At 38.0% G+C, this 21,248-nt stretch overlaps 2 protein-coding genes across 3 annotated transcripts; one reads left to right on the top strand and one right to left on the bottom strand.

Annotated features, from left to right (window-relative positions):
• Positions 1-3,915: 3,915 nt before the first annotated feature.
• On the bottom strand, positions 3,916-13,533 carry LOC116253640 (dolichol kinase EVAN). Its single transcript, XM_031628573.2, has 14 exons — positions 12,873-13,533; positions 11,196-11,329; positions 10,365-10,562; positions 9,986-10,090; positions 9,039-9,109; positions 8,846-8,917; positions 8,535-8,770; positions 7,508-7,694; positions 7,308-7,373; positions 6,584-6,672; positions 6,373-6,487; positions 5,852-5,903; positions 5,646-5,746; positions 3,916-4,447 (listed from the first exon to the last, which is right to left on the bottom strand). The coding sequence occupies exons 1-14, from the start codon at positions 13,052-13,054 to the stop codon at positions 4,331-4,333; spliced, it is 1,725 nt and encodes a 574-aa protein (XP_031484433.1). The 5' UTR covers positions 13,055-13,533; the 3' UTR covers positions 3,916-4,330.
• A 1,155-nt stretch (positions 13,534-14,688) lies between these two features.
• LOC116252777 (U-box domain-containing protein 14) lies at positions 14,689-19,798 on the top strand. 2 transcript variants are annotated; one of them, XM_050077491.1, is made up of 4 exons: positions 14,689-15,291; positions 16,652-16,768; positions 17,737-18,141; positions 18,248-19,798. In XM_050077491.1, exons 1-4 carry the CDS (start codon positions 14,977-14,979, stop codon positions 19,319-19,321), a joined length of 1,911 nt encoding a protein of 636 aa, XP_049933448.1. In that variant the 5' UTR covers positions 14,689-14,976; the 3' UTR covers positions 19,322-19,798. The 2 variants fall into 2 exon arrangements, with proteins under 2 accessions (XP_049933448.1, XP_049933449.1); XM_050077492.1 differs by having other exon boundaries at positions 15,161-15,291; positions 16,681-16,768.
• The last annotated feature ends 1,450 nt before the right edge of the window (positions 19,799-21,248 follow it).

Here is a 21,248-nt window from a genome sequence, read left to right as displayed (position 1 = left end):
AGAGAGAGAGAGAGAGAAAATTATTTCAGCCGGCTTGCAGCTAGCTTCATGCTTGTGTTGAATTCCATGCTTAAGAGTAAAGACATCCATGAGCTGGACTGAACTGAGCCAAGCCAGCTCAAACTCGGCTCGAGTGCCATAACCTACACCTTGGGATCAGCTTGAGCTTGAATTGAGCTCGAGTTGATTAGCTCCAGCTCGGTTTGACTTGGCTGGAGCTAAAGAAGCCCGACTCAGCTTAGTTAAGCTTGAGTTGAGGTTATGTCTACTGGCTCAGATCAAGCTGCCGAGCCGGTTACTAGAAAAGTACTTTTAATGTTAGTGGGGTTGATCATATCCAAATGTTCAACGTCCAAGTTTCAGGCATTAAAGAAAGCCAATTGAGGCAAGTTTTCACCACGCTTTTTACTTTTCTTTTTTTCTTTTCTTCTACAAGCTTAATCAAGTTCAGCCAGGTCGAGCTTACTTTGCTTGAGCTCAACTCGTTAAAACAGTGAACTCGTTTAATTAAATGAGTCGAGCTCGAGCTCAATCTTGAGTTTAACTGGTCAAATTCAAGTCGTGTTCAAGTTGGCTCGACTTGTTGAACATCTTGCGTGAGAGATTGAATGGTTAAAAAAAATCGGTGTGCACATGAAACAGGTCTCACTTTTCCTTGTGAGCATGAGGAGTATTCTGCCACGTGAGAGCCAAAGCCCTCATCCTTCCTCGCACTCCCAGTGGCGTAGCTACATGTAGGACAGGGTGGACAATTGCCCACTCCAGTTCTTTAAAATTCATTTACTTTTATATTGATAAATTTAATATTTATTTGTATACACATATAAGTGCCTCTTCAGATATAAATGTTTCTAAAGATGTGCCCCACCAGTGAATTTTTCTGGCTCTACCACTGCCCACTCCCCTAGGTATCATGTCTAATTTCAATGCTTCATAATAACGCTTCAGGTGTGCTTCAACTTGTATATCTATGTTTTCCTTTTTACAATAAAAAAAATAATGTCACAAAAGTTTGAAACAGAAAATTGCTTTCTTCAAACCCTGCTCCATCTTTTGTATCAATCTCATTGAGGTTATAGCCGTTCTCACTGTTACAGCTGGTTTTCTTGTCCCTTCTCTCATCTAACGTTTTTTTTTCTTTTCAAGTATCCTTTCTATTATTACATTGTTGATCTTAAGGAGGAAAAGATACTTGGAAATTTAGTTTCATTATAAAACTAATTTTGTCCCAGACAAAAACAAAATCCTCCAGCCACTAACAGCCCAATCCTGATGTATTGCATCGATCAGTGTGTTTAATCATGTCCATCTATTGCATTACATCAAGATATATATATATATATATATCACAATTGTTAACTTTCATACAAGCAAAGGACACTGATCGAGCTCCACGGGAGCCATTTGTTTGCACGAGAACCAAAATCATATACAATTCCTGCGAGCGAGGTTGCTCACCACGAAGTTCTATGATTATGAAATGCAACTATGAGTCTCTTGATGTTGGTGCAAATTCAGATGAATAGAAATATCAATACACTAATGATATGCTTTTAGAGAGAGTGCAAAAAATCAAATAAAATGATGGTATCCCATCAATTTGCTCTAGAAACATCCCATTACAACAACTATTTAAAATTAAAATAATACTTCTTCATTTCCCTCGCAGTTTTCTATCAAATCGAAATTGAATTAAACTGCTACTGGACTGCGAAAAACGATCTATATACAAAAGTTAACTATCATGGAATATGATTGCTTCTTATGTATGTATTGGGATTAAAAGATCGTTACTTTTCTATTTAACTTGTTGGCAAATCATTTATAGGGGAATAAATGAATCAAACTCAACACTCCATAAACTTAGAAAATGAGTTGTTGGATGAGCAGGAAGTTAACAACATACCGTTCACAAAAGACCCAAAAACCTCTCGTTCTCCTTGTCTCTAAGGTTTTGAGCTGTGTCACGATCTAAATAGAGTATATATGACATCTATCTATTTAATTCTAGCGTGATTTTAGTACTCTAACCTCATCTATAAGGTCGGATTTTCAAAAGGCAGCCATCATCAAACACATTTATGTGACCTCATATTGGTTGATTTTATGCCAAACACATATATTTGTCTATATATATGGATTATGTGTGTGTATGCGCGTGCGTGTGAACTTGTGTGTGTGTTTGTTAGGGTTTAAGAATGAAGATTTAGAAAAAGAGGGTAGAATGTGGGGACACTGCCAGGCAGGAAGATTCTCTTTCTCCAATTATGGAGGTTGCTTTGGAAATGGCTTTCGAATCATTTTGTCCTCTTCGGGTTGAGTCCATCCCACCCTTCCCCGACACAGATCCGCTTTTGTCTCCGGATCCCGATAAAGTGTTTCCACTCACAAATCTCTGCTTATTTCTTAGATAACGGATCGGGTCTTAATGGTACTGATTCCTTATCCCAGTTGAGCTATGTCGTTGTACTCATCTGTGGATGATGATAGCTCGCACTAATTGTATTCGGAACCGATCCGGTTTAATCCTTTTAAATACATTTCGAAATGTTTTAAATGGAAAAGAAATGTTTTCGGATTGACCCGAAAAGAAAAGGGTACGATTCGGTTTCAACCCTCTCTTTTGGAACCGATTCACTTTGTAAGCGGATCCTCTCGATGGTGTCGATTTTTTTTAATGAGCTCCTCCCCTTTTTCAGCTTTAACTTTACTTAATCGTGGTTGCTGGCTTATTCACAATCATCGTAATTTTATATATATATTCACAATCACCTATGTAAGAGGTGAAAACCAGACTTCTTAAATTTGTGTTAAGAAGTGTTTAAAACAAAATGTGTACTTTCTAATACTTTTATAAATATTAATTTAATATAAATCATGCTTTAGTTTAAGTCACTTTTATAAAATAAAAATTGATCGTTCTACTAACAAAATTTTGACGTTATAAGAGTAATTTATTTTTTATTTTTAAAAAAACATTATTTAAGTAAAAGAACAACCAACTTAATATATATATCTCACCAAATCACTCTTTAGATTATATCTCTAAGATTAGATTGTGAAATAAATATTTTAGTAATTAAATTTACTAAGTCTAGTTTTTGCTTTTACCGAAATAGTCTGGTTTTTACTATATATATATATATATATAAAGGAAGAGAAAAAAAAGGGAGAGAGAGGGTGAGAGTGTGTTGAGTCTGCCTTGATTTGACTACACTTTTAAAGAAAACAATTGCACGTATAGTACCCACATAGTATTGTCATCTTCAAAAGCATAGAATTGACATAAAGAAACGAAAGTTGCAGACATATAAGACGCATTTTAGACACCAAAAAATTAAAATACTAAATTTAAATATCTTATATGAAATTTAAATATTTTATAAATGTAAAATGGTTTTAACGTAAAAATCACATCTATTAAAATATATCGTAAAAGAGAAGAGGGAGATTTACCGAAGATACAGGGACCGGCAGGACTAGTATAAAAAAGGGACTGGTTGATTAAAGTCACGAAATATCGATCTAAATGTTCGCTAAAGATATCGTTATTTTCAGGTTAAGTCCACGTCTTTGGTCCAGTGATACCAGAGTCAGCCTGCATCGATCTGCATTGGCCTTTATAAATGAAAAAGTCCAACAAATATCTTGAATCTTCTCGGGAATGCACATGTATCTTAGATCAGATTCTAATTATTTCTCAGTCGGAAAACTAAAAACTACCGTTTCGGTTTGATACAGTCGAATTCTTGTCTGGCTTTCAGTGGTTGCGACCCACTTGGGTTAATGACGACCACCGACCAGGTTCAGGTCCATGTGAGCTTCCTTTAGCTGAGTCTTCTTATACGCCCTTGAAAATTACTCACAAGAGGACTAAACTCTCACATCCACCTCCAAATATATCATAATAATAAATAATAACAATAATAAAAGCATCCTCAATAAATTGGACATTGGTTTCCACATTTTCAAAATGCCAAAAAACGTTCCAGACATCTTGGGAGGAGAATGCTTGAATTGCAGACTCAACCGGCAAACTCTGAGAATTTACAGCGCTCTCATATACAAAGAACGTTACTATAGAAAAGCTCTACTCACCTACCAAGTGAACTGTATCATTTTTACACAACTGGCTGCTCTGGTGATATCCCAGCAAGCTGAATCTAACTACTCAGTTCGCTTTGTATTTACAACTTATACTCCAAAAAAGATATACAAGTATAGAATGAAAAATTAGAAGCAAATTGATCACAAAAATTAGAAAATTGAATGATTGGCTGCAGACATCGTTGCATCGATCCCTTGCAGGTTGGTCAACAATGACGGAGAATTAAGTCACGCAAAGAAGACTGTAGAATACAAGTGGAATGAAAGCATTGTCGAGCTGTGCAGTATATGCTTCCAACAAACCACTCAAGCTGACTGCTATCATTAGTGATAGCCAATGCTGCAAAAATCACAAGAAAAAAAAGATGATAATGTCAGCGCAGACATGCATGCATATGCACATAAAGGTTGTCAGGTGTCTCAATGGAATAGCCATTTTCAGGAATGCACAGAATAATTAAAAACGAAAAACCGCGGCTTCAGATTGCCACTTTCTGACGACAATCGGTTGTCAAAAATAAATTGCAAGCTACCAATAAAGTTGTTGATTGACCTTGGCTCAACATTCACACTGTTCACACTTAATTGTATTTTTGTCAGGAGGTAGAAGATTTATTCGGCTAAAAGCAACTGCTTGTAGGTCATCTATACCTTGAAATGATAGATCTGATGAAGCACAAGTATTTATCATGTAATCAACATTCACAACCACGGTGCATAAATTTAACTGGTGTTCATAACAACAGTTGCAACTGTGCAGACTAATACATGCTCTTGCTCTTGCTCTTGCTCTTGCAAGCTGCTATTGTAGTGTTAGCCGCCAGCTAACAAGGGCGTGCGAGAGGGAGGAGGGGAGAGGAGAGAACAAGAGAGAGAGAGAGACAATCCAAAAGCATGATTAATTAGGGCAAATCTCAAGCTTAAGTACAAGTAAATACGGGTCCACACTGAACCGACTCTTACTGAAATCAGATTGATACTGGAAATGTCAAATAACAAAACATAGTGGAAACAAACTCCTACTGCCCCACACGATCCCTAAATGGATCGTAACATGTAGAGATGGAATTGGAACGGCACATTCATTGTTCAAATAATATTCAGTTCATTTGTCAGTAATCCATATACCTGCATTCCGTATCATCAACCTATAGACATGCTTGGACTCAAGAAATAAGTTTTCGCTCCCCATTTTGTTACTTGCCACATAGCTTTCGAAATGAACCAGTTGGAACTAAAGGCAATACGTCAGAAATCTAAACCCTATTATTTCCAGAAATTCTTTTCTGAAAAGGAAAGTTACCAAGTTCACGCTCATTTATTTTAACTTGGGCTCATTAGGAAACAGAAACTAACCCCAAGCTTCAGCACTATCCTTTCAGTTTGTTTGGCTCATTATCAGCCAAGTGATAAAACATGAGATGTACCCCTCCGTTTATATATAATGAGTGCATGATCAAAGTCGTTCAAGTAAAATTTTCTTCAAACACACACACACACACACAGAGAGACAGAGACACAGAGAGAGAGAAAGAGACCTGAGACAGGAAATAGCCTGTTGAGGCTAGCAGTGGAAGAAGAACAGAACAGGCAAGTAGAACGGATGTGATACCAGCTGCAGTCCCCTCGATGGTTTTCTCTGGAACAGGCATACCAGTCAGAACAGGATTTGCCAGTCAGCACCTCTATAAGGAGAATCAATCAAGTTAATTGATCAAAAGAATATGTTGTGAACTCCACTTACTTCCAGCTTTGCTCCATCTCAGGACCCCATATTTGTGGCCTACCATTGATGCCTGAACCAAAAAGACTATTTCTGGGATCAAGCTTTTAAATCCAAAATAGAAAAACCTCTAAAGGCATAATTTGGTAAAAGAAAAAAACTTTTGATGCGTGCTCAAGCTTTTAGCTCAAGTATTTCATATCAATGAGAATAAAAATAAAAAACAATTCTCTAGATCCGAGAAGGAATGAACTCTGTAAAAGCACAACTTGGTAAAGGTATCAAACTTTCCGATGCATACTTAAGTCTTTAATTCCAATGTTTATATCAATGAGAAAAAATCAGATACATATCCTCTTTTATCTTTCAATTGCATTTTGAAATTATGGAGGGGAAAAAAGAAAACTCCGATCTCAGTATTACTTTCAAGAATAAGAGAGAGCAGCATGCAGTTACAACATACAGTCAGAAACCAGACATCCTCTGGAAAGCAGAATCCAAGCACCAGTATTTCAACAGAAGCATTTTAAAATGTTACTTACCATAGTGTCTCCAATTCCAAGACTTAATATTCCAGCAAATGGGGCAAGAGGGCGATTATTGAATCCAGATGACAACCATTTTGGAAGAGCACACCCAAGTAATAGAGAAAAATGGCTGAAAAATCCCATATCAGGACATATTGGAAAAATATTATTCTGTCTTTCTAAGCATACTTTCTCGGAATATTGGGGAGGAAAAAGAGATATATACCTGACAATTAGAAGATCTGAATCTCGATGATCTGTAAATGCATTCATAAACTTATGTACAAGGTCTCCACAGGGCCATATTCTCCAAATCTTACAAGATAAGATAACAGCAAGAATAAATTACCAAAAAATTTTAAACATTCAATCGCAAAATGTGATAAATATTCAGGTCGTACCTACATGTTTTGTTTAACTTCAAATTCATCACTACGTATAATTTGTACAGGTCTAAGTACTAAATCTAAGAAATCATTGGGAAAAAAATGCTGCTATCACACACAGACCACATGACCAGTTAATACGGAGCGTAAGATATTCAACACAGTGTGGCATCAATCAAGTACAATTAAAGATAACTCAACAGCTTCTCATTATCAGTTCAGGTTAAGGATGGAACAACAGCTTTATCTGATGAACTGCAAAGCAGTGCATCGAACACAGACATGTAACAAGGTTTACAAGAAATACCAGGACTCTAAGGATTACACTAATCACTTGCCAGAGATATTTGACACTATAACAAATACTCATAAATAGACAGAGCATTTGCTCAAAAGGAAATTTAGGGGAAGAGGGTGCAGCCAACTTAGGTTGGGGCACACTAGCTAGTTGACCTCTTGATTCATCAAGAGCATGCACAAGAGATAGAAATTAAACTGTATCAGGGTTTTACTATACATCGTACCAACACAATTGATTGCTGAAGCATTTCATGCTTAACTTACTCGAATTATTTCTACTGTCAAGAAGACTGCCAATGCCACGCCGAAAGCTAGGTCCAGGAACTCTGGCTGTGAAGACAAAAGAATTGTATATAAAACATTTTCTCCTATAATATAGAACATATCAGAAAGAAAAGTTATTCATTCATCATGCTGCATATACATTAAGAAAAAGAACTCAAAAAGGAAAAGCAAATCATCACCTCCACCAACAGAGCAGGTACAAACATTAAAACTGCCACAAGATGGTAGTATTTTCGAAGCAGAATCCTTTCAACTGTACTGTTTCTTGAAATCTTATAGAAGCGCATGACAGATGAACAAATAATGACAAGCCAATAGATCCCCAGGAATATTCTTTTTGGTGATTTGAAGACAAAAGTGAAGGCCCTGCCAAAGCCATTAAATGACAAGTGAATCTTATAATAACTTCCTCATGATTTGCAGCACTGAAAATCAACTACAAACAATATACTTTTATTCCATTTAGTTCAACTTCAAATAACAAAATGCAACGACAACATAAGCATGACATTAACTGTTTGTAATCAATATTACTGAGCCTGACAAATGATAAAGGCCATGAACCATAAACCAGAGTTACTGCAATAGTACAAGTGAGATAACAGAATTCAATCCAAACTTCAGAGTCATTTGGAAGGTTAGAAAAAGAAAATGAGAAAATATATATATATGTATAAGAGAGACAGGGGGGTTGATTGGAAATACCATAAAAAGGAAAAAACTCAAAATAGCCAAATATTCAACCAAGACGAGTTTAATTTTACTCCATACATGTCAAGTTGGTTAAACGTTCCTAATGAATTCCAACCTGAATAAACTAACAGTCATGATACCAAAAGCATAGAAAGCAACACTCAAACAGTTTATATGTCATAATCACAAGAGAGGTATCTGCACTCAAACAATTTCTATTGTCGATTTGTTAGAATGAAACCATAAATCACAATGGCATGAGAATGCAGTAGAACAAAGAAAAATGTTAGCACAACTAGTGTATCAGTTCCTTCAAAATAATTTTGCTGACGTGAAATAAAAATCAGTACCAAAATAAGTGAGCTGCATAAAGCACATGGATAAACTCTAATGTTCACAACATTCTTCAACAAGGTTAGAAAAGGTAACGTCCTACCAAGTAAAGAATAAGGAATTATAATCAATTGTTCTCATGTAAAAAGTATACAGAAATATGTTTTCTGAAGCACATACCACAAAATAGGGTGAATCTCAAAGTCGTGAACAAAATACATCCATGCAGGAGCAAATACAGTGAGAACAAGTGTAAGCAATGCATAGAAAGCAACAGCTTTAGGAAGCCGTTCAGATAATCCCTTATGCTCCGCATTGTCACGCACATCAGCATCTGTATGACTAGAAAAGAAGCTCCAAGCTTGCACTACATATTTATAAAGTATAGGGAAGAGAAGAAGGCTGACGAGAGCACCCTGCACGAGAGAAACAGTTTTTACCCATCACATTTCAATATTTCAGTAAACTGATTAAATTCCAGTAGACCTCACCTGAATAATTATGTTAACCTGGCTCCTTCTAGTGCCATAATGAAGGAAAAATGAGGATGACAGGGAATTGGCCTTCAAAAATTAGAATAACAAAAGTTTTAATTTTCGAAAGTGTTCCATATAGAACATAGGCAAAATGACCATCGACCTAGAACAAGAGAAAGTGAAGCAAACACCACAGGTGGAATATTACCTTCACAACCGTATACAGCAGTGCATCAGAAAGATAGAGAACAAGTCCACTTGCTGCAAGCATAGCTTCACCTGCACAGTGAAACATGTGAATCTTGTAAAGACAAAAAATTTATGAGGCAAATATAAACCAACACATAAGATATGTGATGCAGTAACAATAGACCAGTTGCAGCATTGGGATACCAGATTATCATAAGTGAATAAACATGCACAGTGCAACAAGGACCACATGCAGTATTTCTCTTTCCAGTATGAATGTATTTAAGCAACTGCAGCACATTTCTTACCCCCTTGCTACCGCACCATTAGGCTGTGGATTACTAGAAAACCCACCACCAGAATAAAAAATGTTGAGCCACAGGTGCTTGCACCACTAAACTCTAGGTTAGCAGTAAGTATAGGAAAAGTTACACCTTTACAACCCCGAACCACCAATATGAGAACCAACAAACGTAAAAGTATCAAACGTTTCTCATTCTGATACATTGGTAGGCAAAGAACAATATCTTGGAATCACATCATTTGTACTCCTATCCAGTGATTTGCATGTTTGACTAAAAAAATCAGTATCAGAAGCATCATGCACATTATTTCTTAAACAATTTGTCTATGAGATCCAGCTATTTGATCATTCCATTCTACTGAAACAGAATAGAACCTGAATACCATGTTTGGCATCCACGGCGAACACACATTTCTGATTTCATCACAGTATTCATTAAATTCATTTGAATTATTTATGAGACTGATATATCTTCCTAAACAAATAACCTGATGGAATTTCTGGAATCAAAAGTGTTGATTATTATAAAATTCAAGAGTATACATTGTTACAAGCATCCTGTTGGGACTGAAGCCCCATTTGGCCTAGTCATCAGCTGAAGCTAACCTTTGAACAAATAGATTTTAGATATTCCATTTATTGTAACATGAAAGGGAACCCACCTATGGAGGCACATAACGGAAAAGTGACAAGAATATGTTTGACAAGTCCAACTGCTGCCAATCCATGAACAAAGATCCAGGATGCCTTTCCAACTGTACAGTATCCTGATTGGAAAAGCAACAGCATTAGCAAAATCATAAAACTTTTGCTTTGGTTGTATTAACATCACAACTATTCAATGATTAGGAATCTGCCACGTGGAAAGTGAAAGGAAAAGCAACAAAATTGCTACCTAAGTTTCAAAAATCTTCAAAGAAATCTTAAGATCTTGTAATGTACCAAATAAATGCAGTGTCCAGAATTTAATAGATAACAGCAGGCAGAAGCCTGTTGTTTGTACTGAAAAGACGGACAATGATAGAGCAGCTCAAAACTTACTGCTATGAAATCTTGCTGCAAGAGATAAGCAGCAAAATGTAGCACACAACACAAAATAGAATACACTAAATAGTGCGTATCGCAAATCCCACAGTTTTTTGCTTCCTTTCTGGCTAGATAAAAGTGAAGAAAGGAATATGAGAACAACCAAGCCACCAACAGATGCAGACCAGTATTGGATGTTGAGATACGCAAGCTCTGTCACAAAAATACATAATGTCAATTGCTGAGAGATAATGAAAATAGCTGCATATTAAGAATATCAAAAGAAACCTAGGACGCATATGCATGTCCGCAAAGCTATCATCTATGAGTCCTTGTATGCATGTATATGTTTTTGAGCATGTGTGCCTGATTCTTTGTCCAACACTCCTTTGCTTACAGTGTCATGTAATTTTTGTTCAGGCTCATATAAAAGATTTATATGGTAATATGTGTGTATATAAGCAACACCCAGCCAGCATGCACATGATGATTGTTACATGTGATCAACTGATCATTAAGACATACTGTCGCTGTATTACATCCACACCTTATACACATAACACAGCAATCATGTGAATGAGAAAAAGGATGCCAGAAGATACAATGAGACAAACATAACCTAAGAAGGTCATACAAGTTCATTACTGATGTGATCCATGAAAAGACAGAAAGAAAGGCTTTGTTCAGGTTGGATTTCCAGACATGTTATTGTGGTCTAAAGATTTACAAGAAACAACAACACATTACCTATCCTCTAATAAAAGCTTCAGGTAAAGCAAAGAATGCATGAAGCCATCTCCTCACTCAACACCAATAATACCTACAAATCCAAAACACTATGCTCACCAGATTCCAGAGACATTGCACCTTCAGATCCAACTTCCTGTGATGTGAGTCCACTTGACAATTGTATCAGTCGTGAAAGCATGACTAAGGGAACTGAGACAGTTCCCAACAGAATTCCCGAAGAAGCACCACGTCTGTACATGAAAGAAACAACATTGCTATGAAAACAAACATCAAACCTATAAATACAACGTCAATAACTTATCAAATGCATGAACATTCTGCAGCACTTTCAAACCAATGAAGAACAGGTTGGATAATTTGATGGCACTTGGCATCAAAAAGACAATGATGATGTTGTTGCTGATTCCAGATAAGATCATTTACAACAAATGAATTTTGTTGCTACGGTTGGCATCTTTTATCTAATAGATGAGATCTTATCTTTGAAAACAAAAGGATTTATGCCTTTACAATTTGATAGCTTGAACTGAGTGCAAATTAGTCTTTCTAGAAACCCCACCACCACCACCCCCCTCCCTCCCACCCTTCACAAAAAAAAAAAAAATCCTCCCTTTTTTGACCCTCCTCCTCTCAAACCCAATGAGGAAGAATGCGCTCACCGTTCTTTTCTCTATTCTCTTTTTTATTTTTCAGCTGATGTAGAACTAGGTTCTAGTAACTACAAGCAGATCTTTCATTAGAAGCGGATATTGTCTAACATCTTCATATAACTACAAAGCATGACAAATGTGTTATAACAATATTTCCCCCAATTTTTAACCTCTTTTCATGGATGGCTCAAAATATACTATTTTGACCAGAAACTATTTGCTTTGGAATGACTAAATTGAAAGGGAACACTGTGCTCTAGCCATGATGGTGGTCAAACATGATCTTTTTACATTTTGTCTACACTTTTGGACTCAAATTTGTGTTGTTGAACTGCATGATGCTTGAATTTTGTTAACTTTATTTCTATCTACTATTTCTCGTTTCTCAAACAAGGAAACTGATGATGCTTGGAATTTGTTGAACTTGTCTGTCTATTTATTGTCGGTCATCATGCACAAGAAAACTGTACCTGGCAGTAAGACTTAGCCGCACATCTGGCATACTGAGGCTAGTCTAGTTGTTTTTTAAATTTAAGCATCATGTTGCAGCATTTAGTTCCTGTTAGCTCTAATTAGATTAGTAAATTAACCTCCTGATGCAGAGTAGTAGGGGAGTAGCAAACTACTGCGTTTGCATTTAAAGCAATGTGCAGCAACCTGCATAACTTTTGGGTACTAATGTAACCGCATATGCACATAACTGAAAAACACATGCATTTTCACAATAGCGCAAAGGTTTTCAAATTATACTGCTGCCTCTATTTTCCATTAAAGCTCCCGCTCATGCACAAAAGATCTTCCTAACGTCCTAAAAGACCAACCTTATAAATCACCTGTTTTTTCAGGTCCATTGAAGGGACGATAGGAATACCATAATTGACTTAGTTAAGCATATTAAACCCCAGATTTTCAGCTGCCCAAACAATAAGCAATTACGGAAAAAAATACCATAAACTTCCGAATTAACTAATTGTGTTGAGACATAGAATCCAGCAATTTAACAATGGAGGAATAAAGGAACACGATCAGAGAGACAGCAAAAATCGGGGGGAAATTCAACTAAGTCGTCCTAACAAAAGCAAAGCGCTGCCCATAAGCAGTTCGAAGACCAAAGGAAACCGACCTAGTCTGAAAGCGCGTGAACTCCGACCCATCAACGAAGATCTCGACGAGAAGCCCGCCGACTGCAAGAAGGACGAGAGCCATAGCCTCCCATAGCAGCCACGACGATGCAATCGAAGACAGCACCTGAATTATCACCAAGAACACAACGACTCTCTCGCCGCTCCACACTCCCGCTGCCATTCTTCTCCTCTTGCCTTTTCCCTTTTCCTCTCTTTCGGTCGAAAAATGCTCCAACAAAAGAGCCAAAAGACGAGAACAGCAAATCTTCTTTCGATCGCCTCTCTTTCTCTCACGTCAATTCCTCCGCCACCCCCATCACCAGCGCATGACGTGAGCCATAAATCGTCGAAGCCCGTAAGATCCTAGGCATCTTCTTCCTCCCCTCGACTCAACGAACTCGGAAAACAACAAAGTCCAAATGTTCCTCCCACCAAACGGTTTCCCTCGGAAGTTTTCCGAATATTATATCTTTATTGAATGCGCACGGCAAGACAAATTCCGGACCGCTCGTCTCGGTGATGGACGGCGATGATCGAGTCGGCTGGCGTCGATATTTCAGATTTTATTATCGCCTCCCGCTGATCGCATATTCGATGGAGGGAAAAGACTCGGGCTTCCGTCTTTCATTTCTTCCCTTCTTGGATCCTCGCGCGCGCAGAGTGTCCGTAGTCAAGAGGCGCGTTTCCCGCGTTTGGACTACGAGGCGGAAACCGCCATGATCGGATGACGTCAAACCTCGAACGGCCGCCCTCGCGCTGGTCCGTGGTTTAGATGCTTCAGATTGAGATTGAATAATAAATAAAGTAAATTGTTTAACTTGGCAATCTCTTCCCCTCGTATTTTTTTGTTCTTAGGAATAAAATGTAATATTTCAATTGATGAAAAAATAAAGACATTCATCAGATTAGTTTTCAAACTGTATTGTTTAAGCAATAAAAAAACTATTATTTGCCCTACGAAGTTATTATTTTGCTGCTTAAAATGTAACGTGAAAAATAAGTCTCACTATTTTATTAAGATAATAAGACACTAAAAGGGCTTTTGGCAACCTAAATAAGAAGATTAACATTGTGATCCATAAAAATGATTGAGGCAGATGGAATATTGTATTTTAGGTTTCGTTAAATAGGATTCGAGGTTGCATAAAAAAATATTTTGAGAGATTCAATAGCATATATTATAAATTTATACTACATGGAATAAAAACCATGCATTTAAGGTCGAATGGAAGGGCAGCTTGATTTTAAATTCATGAATTTGAGATTTTAAAATCTGATATCATTACATATCTCCTCTGAAACAAACACAACCAGAATGTTTTTCTAAAACTGCTCAAATTTTTATAATAGATTATTTGGCATTTTCTTAAGATTTATTTGTCAGTTGTTATTATGTTGTTAACTTATAAAAATGATGAATTCAATGAATTTAACCTCAATCTTTAAAACAATAACAGCTTATTATTATTACTATTACCAAAGGATCTCTTTGGACCTAGCTAATATCTTTTATTTTTGGTTAAAGTCATTTGATACTGAAAATAATAATAAAGTACTCTATAAATCTACCAAAAACATAAATATTTAATTGCTCGATCTTTGGAGCAGATTACCTTTCACAAAAATCAGTATAATTTTATATATTTTTTTTCCAAGCCAAGAGATAATACGGCACCATAAAAAACAGATCGGGCAATCCAAATTTGAAAGAGGATCCGATCCATTTCCGGACAGGAGTCTGGATTCTGACCCGTCAGCGACCCCCTTCTCAGAAGGCTTCCAAAGTCAAATTCTGGTTTTTTCGGGTGACCTTTTCAGTCTTCTCCATCTCAAAGCGCGTGATACGTCAGCTTCTTCTCCTTCCTCTCACCATCTCTTCTCTCAAATTCCCACCCAAAAAATAATCTCATCTGTTCAGTCTAAAGAGGAATTTCAGGTCCCAGCTTTTTGTTCTCTCATCACTCATTTATTCCAAACAGAAGGAATCGGAGAAATTTGCTTTCTCATTTTCGGTTTACTTCCTCTTTTTGTTCCTTTGAAGGGAAGAGGAGATTTGGCTATCCTGGTTTTGTTTTGGAGCGAAATCGAGAGGAAGGGGGGAAAATGTTTCCCGCGGGATCGGAGGCGCCGATGTCAGGATCGGTGCCGAGGGAGATGGTTGAGTCGTTGGCCAGTCTCGTCCGGGACGTGTCGGCGATCGCGGAGAACTGTCGCGGCCCTTTCAGGAAGCAGGCATGTGATCTCGCCAGGAGGGTAAAGCTGCTTGGCCCTCTCTTTGACGAGCTGAGGGAAGGGGAGGACTCCGGCTGTGCCGGTGACGGCCGAATTGACGTCGCCGGTTTCGTCTCTCTGGAATCTGCCTTGGAAGCGGCCAAGGATCTCCTTCGGTCCACGAACGAATCCAGTAAATTGTTTCAGGTAATCGCTCTCTTCATTCTTCTTGATTGTTGTCCCTTTATTCGTTTCTTAGAATTATTAGGCGTTGCGTTTCTTTGTTCTTGATCAAAGAACTTGGTTTGACATCCATCTTCTTGTGCTTCAATTTTTATTCCAGAATTGTTGCTTTCTTGATTCTGACTCTTCTTTCTCTCTGAACTTTCCTTTTGCAAGCATGCATGATTTTCCTTTCATCTAATTTCGGCTTTGGTTATTTATTTATTTATTTTGTTTGTGTATCTGATTGGTCGACATTCTGACCCTTTGAGGATGCGTTTTTAAAAGTATGGGTACCAAAAAACAAACTGTTTTTTCTCATCACGCTGGATGTTCTATGGAGAAAATTTTGATCATAAAGAGAATAGACTGAGGCCCGTTGCCAGAATTCCTTTTCACTGCAGAAAGATCAAGTTGAGGCACAGACCCAGTTCCTTTGAGAAAATGTATTGCTACTTGCATGAGATGTTTTATCGAAAAAAAATTGATCGTGAAGGAAATAGAACCGTAGCATGAATTTAAGTTTCTGCAAAAATATAAATTTGAGGCATAGACCGAAGGTCTTTGTGAAAGCTCTTGCTACCTGATTGTGTGAGAAAGCTGATAATCTAATGGCTTGATTAGAAAAGCAAATGGCGCTTCAGCCTTTGTATAATGGAAAGCAAGAGAGCTGATAATCCAGTGGCTTGTTCCCTTGATTTTGCTGTGGTGGAAATGCCAGTTAATTTTTGAAAACGATATGCCCATGTTTTAGAATTTGCTGTATTAGGTCCATGATCTAATAATGAGCCAATCAGCTGAATCTCCAAAACTTGTTATCTGGATGAATGTCAATTAAGTCAACCCACTAGCTCAATGCCATATGGATGCGACCATCAATGTCATCCCTTTGTATGACAACTAGATAGCAGGATCTTTATTGCTTTCATTTTCATCATTGCCACTGCCATTACCTCAATGTATCCCTTTTTTTGACCACTAGTTAGTGTGGCACTTTTACTGTCTCCATTGTCATCGTTGCCAGAGCCATTACTATCAAAGTTTCAAACTGCATTTTTTTTGCATTCTGATTCTCCTGATTAACCTATTGTCTAGTATATTAGGTGCTGCACACGCATGTGTAACAAAGTAACAGAGAGAGATATACCAGGATAATGTCAGATTCTTCATTGTCCATGTCACATGACTACATTGTATTACATAACATAAGGACTCTTAATTGCAAAAGGATATGACATGATATGTCGTCCTGGCATCATATTCACACATACACACAAGATGCAACATATTTTTGTTTTTGCAAATTAATCATCCTTCAGATGTTTTAATTTTTTGTGTGTTGCAGGGTTTACAAAAAGGGGCTATTTCTTGCAGATTTAATGATGTAATGTGCCAGCTAGAGAAAGCTTTGGGTGGAATCCCCTATAGTAAATTAGGCTTAACGGCCGAAGTTCAAGAACAGGTAAGATGTTGGAGTTTCCACTCCTTTAATGATTTACTCTGTGATGGAAACAACATTTTGGAGTAATATGCTACAGATTTCAGAGAAGTTCTGAACAAGAGTCTTTAAAGTCTGAACTATAAGTTATATCTCTTCAAGAAGTAAACAAACTTCTTTGGTTGCTTTGAAGTAGATTGGGTACAAAGTGTCTGGCATTTTGAACAACAAATTTATCTTCTTTCAGCTGTAAATGAGGTTGTGATATGGGCTAATAAAGGGCTATGAATGGACATGTAAATGCCTCTGTTTGTAATTCTTCTAAAATTTTTTTATGAAATTGTTAGATGATTGCCTGCAGTTAATTTTTATTCCTCTAATGGAGTTTGACTTTTTAAATATGTTTTTTTAAATAGATAAATAATATAAGAGAAAAGAAAATTGTTTGTCATGTTGCCAATTTTTTTGAATACAGGGGTTTATCTTAAAACATAAGTCTGCCATATCTTAGTTACCTAAATGTGAATCAACAAAAAGGAAGGTAAACTAACTATTACTGTGCCTGAGTAAGAGCATAGTTGGCTACCTTTTTTTATTCTAACATGAGATTTGGAGTCTCAGATTATTAAAGTAAGATAACTGAAACAGACTTTGTTTTTCTAACTCCTACACATCCAGGTTGGTTTCCATCTCAGTTTTATTGTGGTTGGCTCAAGGTAAAAACGTTGCATTTTTTACATGCTGAGAGCTTGTTTCTGTCCTCACAAAGTCTGGTACCACCACAGTCCACAGTCCATGTGCATGTCAAATCTGAGTGCAACACTCCCTCATAGGATCTGATTGGAATCTTATTATTTGGCCCTATGATCTTCTTGCATCTCTGTTTCTACTAGTTGCTGATGGCAATTCCTATTTGTATGTGGTCCTTCTTTATTGCTGGACCTAGTAATTTGACATTTCATGTCAATGTCTTTGCTTGTCTATTTTCATAGATTAGGCTCGTGCATTCTCAAATCAAAAGAGCAAAAGAAAGGACAGAGCCATATGACAACCAACTTTCCCTGGATCTGTCATCAGCAATGTATGAACAAGAAACAAGGCTAGACGTACTAAGGAGGCTCTCCGAAAAACTGCAACTCTATACAATGGATGACCTCAAGAAGGAGTCTCTTGCTCTTCATGAAATGGTTATTCATGCTGGAGGGGACCCTGTGGATCATTTGGAACAAATGGCTAACACACTGAAGAAGTTAATGGACTTCACAATGGAAACTTCTGACCCGTCTGACAGTGGTAAAGGCTCATGGAGTAGTTCATCTCCAGTCATCCCAGAAGATTTTCGTTGCCCAATGTGTTTTGAGCTGATGCAGGATCCTGTCATTGTTGCAACAGGACAGGTTGGATATTCTTTTTCAGCTTTTGCGTTACGTTAGTTCCATTATCTTGCTTTCCACATTGCTTCTTATTTGTTGTGCTGTATTGTATGGATACATTGTGTTGCAGACATATGAACGTTCATGTATTGAGAAATGGATAGATGCTGGACTTAAAACCTGCCCCAAAACCCAGTTGACATTATCTCACACCATTATAACACCTAACTATGCTTTGAGAAGTTTGATTACTCAGTGGTGCGAGAGTAATGGTGTCAAGCTACCAAAAAAACCAGGGAACTGTAAGCCTGGAAAATTTGGTGGGTGTGTCTCAGAATGTGATGCTGATATAGGTCCTTTGTTAAAGCGTTTATCAAGCACAAGAACAGAGGAGCAAAGAGCTGCTGCTGGTGAACTGAGGTTACTAGCCAAGAGAAATGCTGATAACAGAATATGTATTGCCGAAGCTGGCGCAATCCCCTTATTAGTTCAGCTTCTTTCATCTTCAGATCCAAGGACACAGGAGCATGCAGTGACTGCACTTCTTAATCTTTCAATTCATGACAAGAACAAGGGAAATATTGTTGAGTCTGGGGCGATACCCCCCATAGTGGAGGTGTTGAAGAGTGGAAGCATGGAAGCAAGGGAAAATGCTGCAGCAACACTTTTTAGCCTGTCAGTTGTTGATGACTACAAGGTAGCAATTGGTAATGCTGGGGCCATTCCTGCATTGGTTGACTTGCTGTCAGTGGGGAGTCAGAGAGGAAAGAAAGATGCTGCCACAGCTCTATTTAACCTGTCAATTTATCAAGGAAACAAGGTGAAAGCTGTAAAGGCCGGAATTGTTTCACATTTAATGAAGCTCCTGGAGGATGTGAGTGCTGGAATGATGGATGAATCTCTGGCCATATTGGCCATTCTTGCTAGCAATCAGGAAGGTAAATTGGCCATAGGACAGGCAGAACCGATACCAGTCCTGGTAGATGTGATCAAAACAAGTTCACCACGAAACAGGGAGAATGGTGTGGCTCTGCTGCTTGCCCTGTGCACAAGCAGCGAACACCACCTAACAGTTGCTCTTGAGTTGGGGGCGGAGGAAGTATTGAAGGAACTGACTGAAAGCGGCACAGCCAGAGCTAAGCGAAAGGCAGGATCCCTTCTGGAGCATATGCACAAATTTAAGGCAGAACAAAGTGCCTCATAGCTGTTCCAACTCTCTGCTAGATCACTGTTCGTGGATATAATCAATAGCCAGTGAAATGCCACATTCTGGTGCATCGCCAAGAGTGTGGAGCAAAGCATGTAGTCCACCAGACTCGGGTATGGATGGAACAGCAGATCTTGACGTAGGTCAAGGATATCGCAGGTATTTCTGCGTCCAACCTGTGAATTGTATTACTTTATCTAGGGGTCTAGCATGCTTGGATGCTAGTGTACAGAAATTCTGGCGTATAGTGGAGCAATGCTTTTTTGCTTCTTCCATCGTCCATTTAAATTATGTATTTGGGCATTCATAACTCATTAGTTTTCTTCTCCTTTTCTCATCCAACTATAGATACATTTTTAAGCCTATAGTGTCTGTAATTTTCATGGAAAACTGGTTTGCAGTGCCTCTGTCAAGGTTTTCTTTATATCCTGAATACAATAGGAAAAGCTTTGTCGCTTTTCTCTTGATTCTTTACATTCGTTATAACAATTCTTCTGCTGGTATGCTGCAATAACAAATATTTGTCTTGATAAACTGCTTCTCTGTTCTATGCATGAAGGTAGAGGAGGCAGGAGAGGGGGGAGGCTGAGGGAGCGTATCAAACAAGGACTTTTAAAGCTTAAGATTTTAAAATTTTTAGATCTCAGATCCGAGGTTTTAAAATTTGCCCCGGATCTAAAATCCAAGGCAATCAAATGCAACGTAACCTAAAGAATATAAGAGAGTCCTCCCACCTGTTTATCTCAGCTCCTTCCTTGACATGTACTAACCAGGAAAAATGAAGTGTGAACGACTTGAATTCGAATTAACTAGCAGGTTTGAGACGAGAGAAATCGCCGACCTGATAAATTGGTACTCTTAGAGCAACCTTTGTGTTAGGCGACTTTCAAACAGAGCATGCAGATAACAAGATGAAGAAATAATATTTGATTGTAGGCAACATCTTTTTGCTGGAAAACAGGAGGACTACTGGTTTTTGCTTTTTGCTTACTTCGGACCGAAAAGGAAAAACTTCAAACATCTTGTGAAGCATTGAATGAACAAAACAAAGTCAAAATATGATGGACGGTGAACAGGTGATAAGAGGTAAAAATGTCAAGGGTATTCAGTTAAGACATTGGATAAAGTCTTCAACTGCCTGGGGTTTCTCATGATGTAGTCCTCATAATCGTTGGTGGTTAAAGCTTATCAGAGGCCTTCCTCCTAGAAAGGCTCGTGGTTATTTAAAAAAGAAAACAAACCACCAATTCAATACCCTTAGTCTGTCCCAGCTGGTGCATGTTACAATATGCACCTGGTCGGTGAAACTAGGTTCCTTACATTCGCTACTGAACAATTTTTGGTAACCTGTACGTGCTCTGATTCGATTTGTTAAAACTTGGCCCCTATTAAACACTTGTGCCTATGTTCTGTAAAATGAGATTTTTTGGCCAACCACCTACATTTTCAAAATGGTAGACCAGTCGTCTTCAGTACCGCAACACTAGGCTGATACAAGAACAAGCTCAGCGAAGGCTCATAGGCAACGCCATAGAAGTAGTCTCGAGCTCCGCAGGAACGAGGGCTTAGGGCTGTGGTTACGTTGGGCAAAAGAATAGGGTACTATTGTCGCCAAGAAACCTAGCATTGCCTTGCATGCAAGAAGTACTGGGAGCACAACATCTTTTTGTGCAAAGAGGTCCACATTCAGAGACATATCTGTGACACCTGCAGACAGAAAGCCTAACACCATAGCTTAGCGGCTCGGCCTCTTGGCTAGTGGTACAGTTTGCGGGTAAAGATAAATCGTAAAATAGGACGCCTCCTGATCCCTCATTTTTCTTTTTTGGTTTGATAAACTGGAAGCAGTCTGCCAAAGCTAATTCCCATATCCATCCCAAAAAAAACGGAGAACTTCAGTACAAAAAATTTCCTTGCCACCACG

This window comes from Nymphaea colorata, chromosome 4 (assembly GCF_008831285.2).
Source record: "Nymphaea colorata isolate Beijing-Zhang1983 chromosome 4, ASM883128v2, whole genome shotgun sequence".
NCBI lineage: Eukaryota > Viridiplantae > Streptophyta > Magnoliopsida > Nymphaeales > Nymphaeaceae > Nymphaea > Nymphaea colorata.
The sequence above is the reverse complement of the archived record's forward strand: the minus strand, read 5'-3'. Positions and strand labels throughout refer to the sequence as shown.

Excerpts from the sequence above, each read along its gene's own strand:
- LOC116252777 (XM_050077491.1), top strand. The coding sequence starts at position 14,977 with ATGTTTCCCGCGGGATCGGAGGCGCCGATGTCAGGATCGGTGCCGAGG. Across the intron at positions 15,292-16,651 it reads AATCCAGTAAATTGTTTCAG|GGTTTACAAAAAGGGGCTAT; the intron begins GTAATCGCTCTC and ends TGTGTGTTGCAG. Across the intron at positions 16,769-17,736 it reads CGGCCGAAGTTCAAGAACAG|ATTAGGCTCGTGCATTCTCA; the intron begins GTAAGATGTTGG and ends CTATTTTCATAG.
- LOC116253640 (XM_031628573.2), bottom strand. The coding sequence starts at position 13,054 with ATGGCAGCGGGAGTGTGGAGCGGCGAGAGAGTCGTTGTGTTCTTGGTG. Across the intron at positions 9,110-9,985 it reads TCCGTTATGTGCCTCCATAG|GTGAAGCTATGCTTGCAGCA; the intron begins GTGGGTTCCCTT and ends TTCACTGTGCAG. Across the intron at positions 5,747-5,851 it reads GAGATGGAGCAAAGCTGGAA|AGAAAACCATCGAGGGGACT; the intron begins GTAAGTGGAGTT and ends TGCCTGTTCCAG.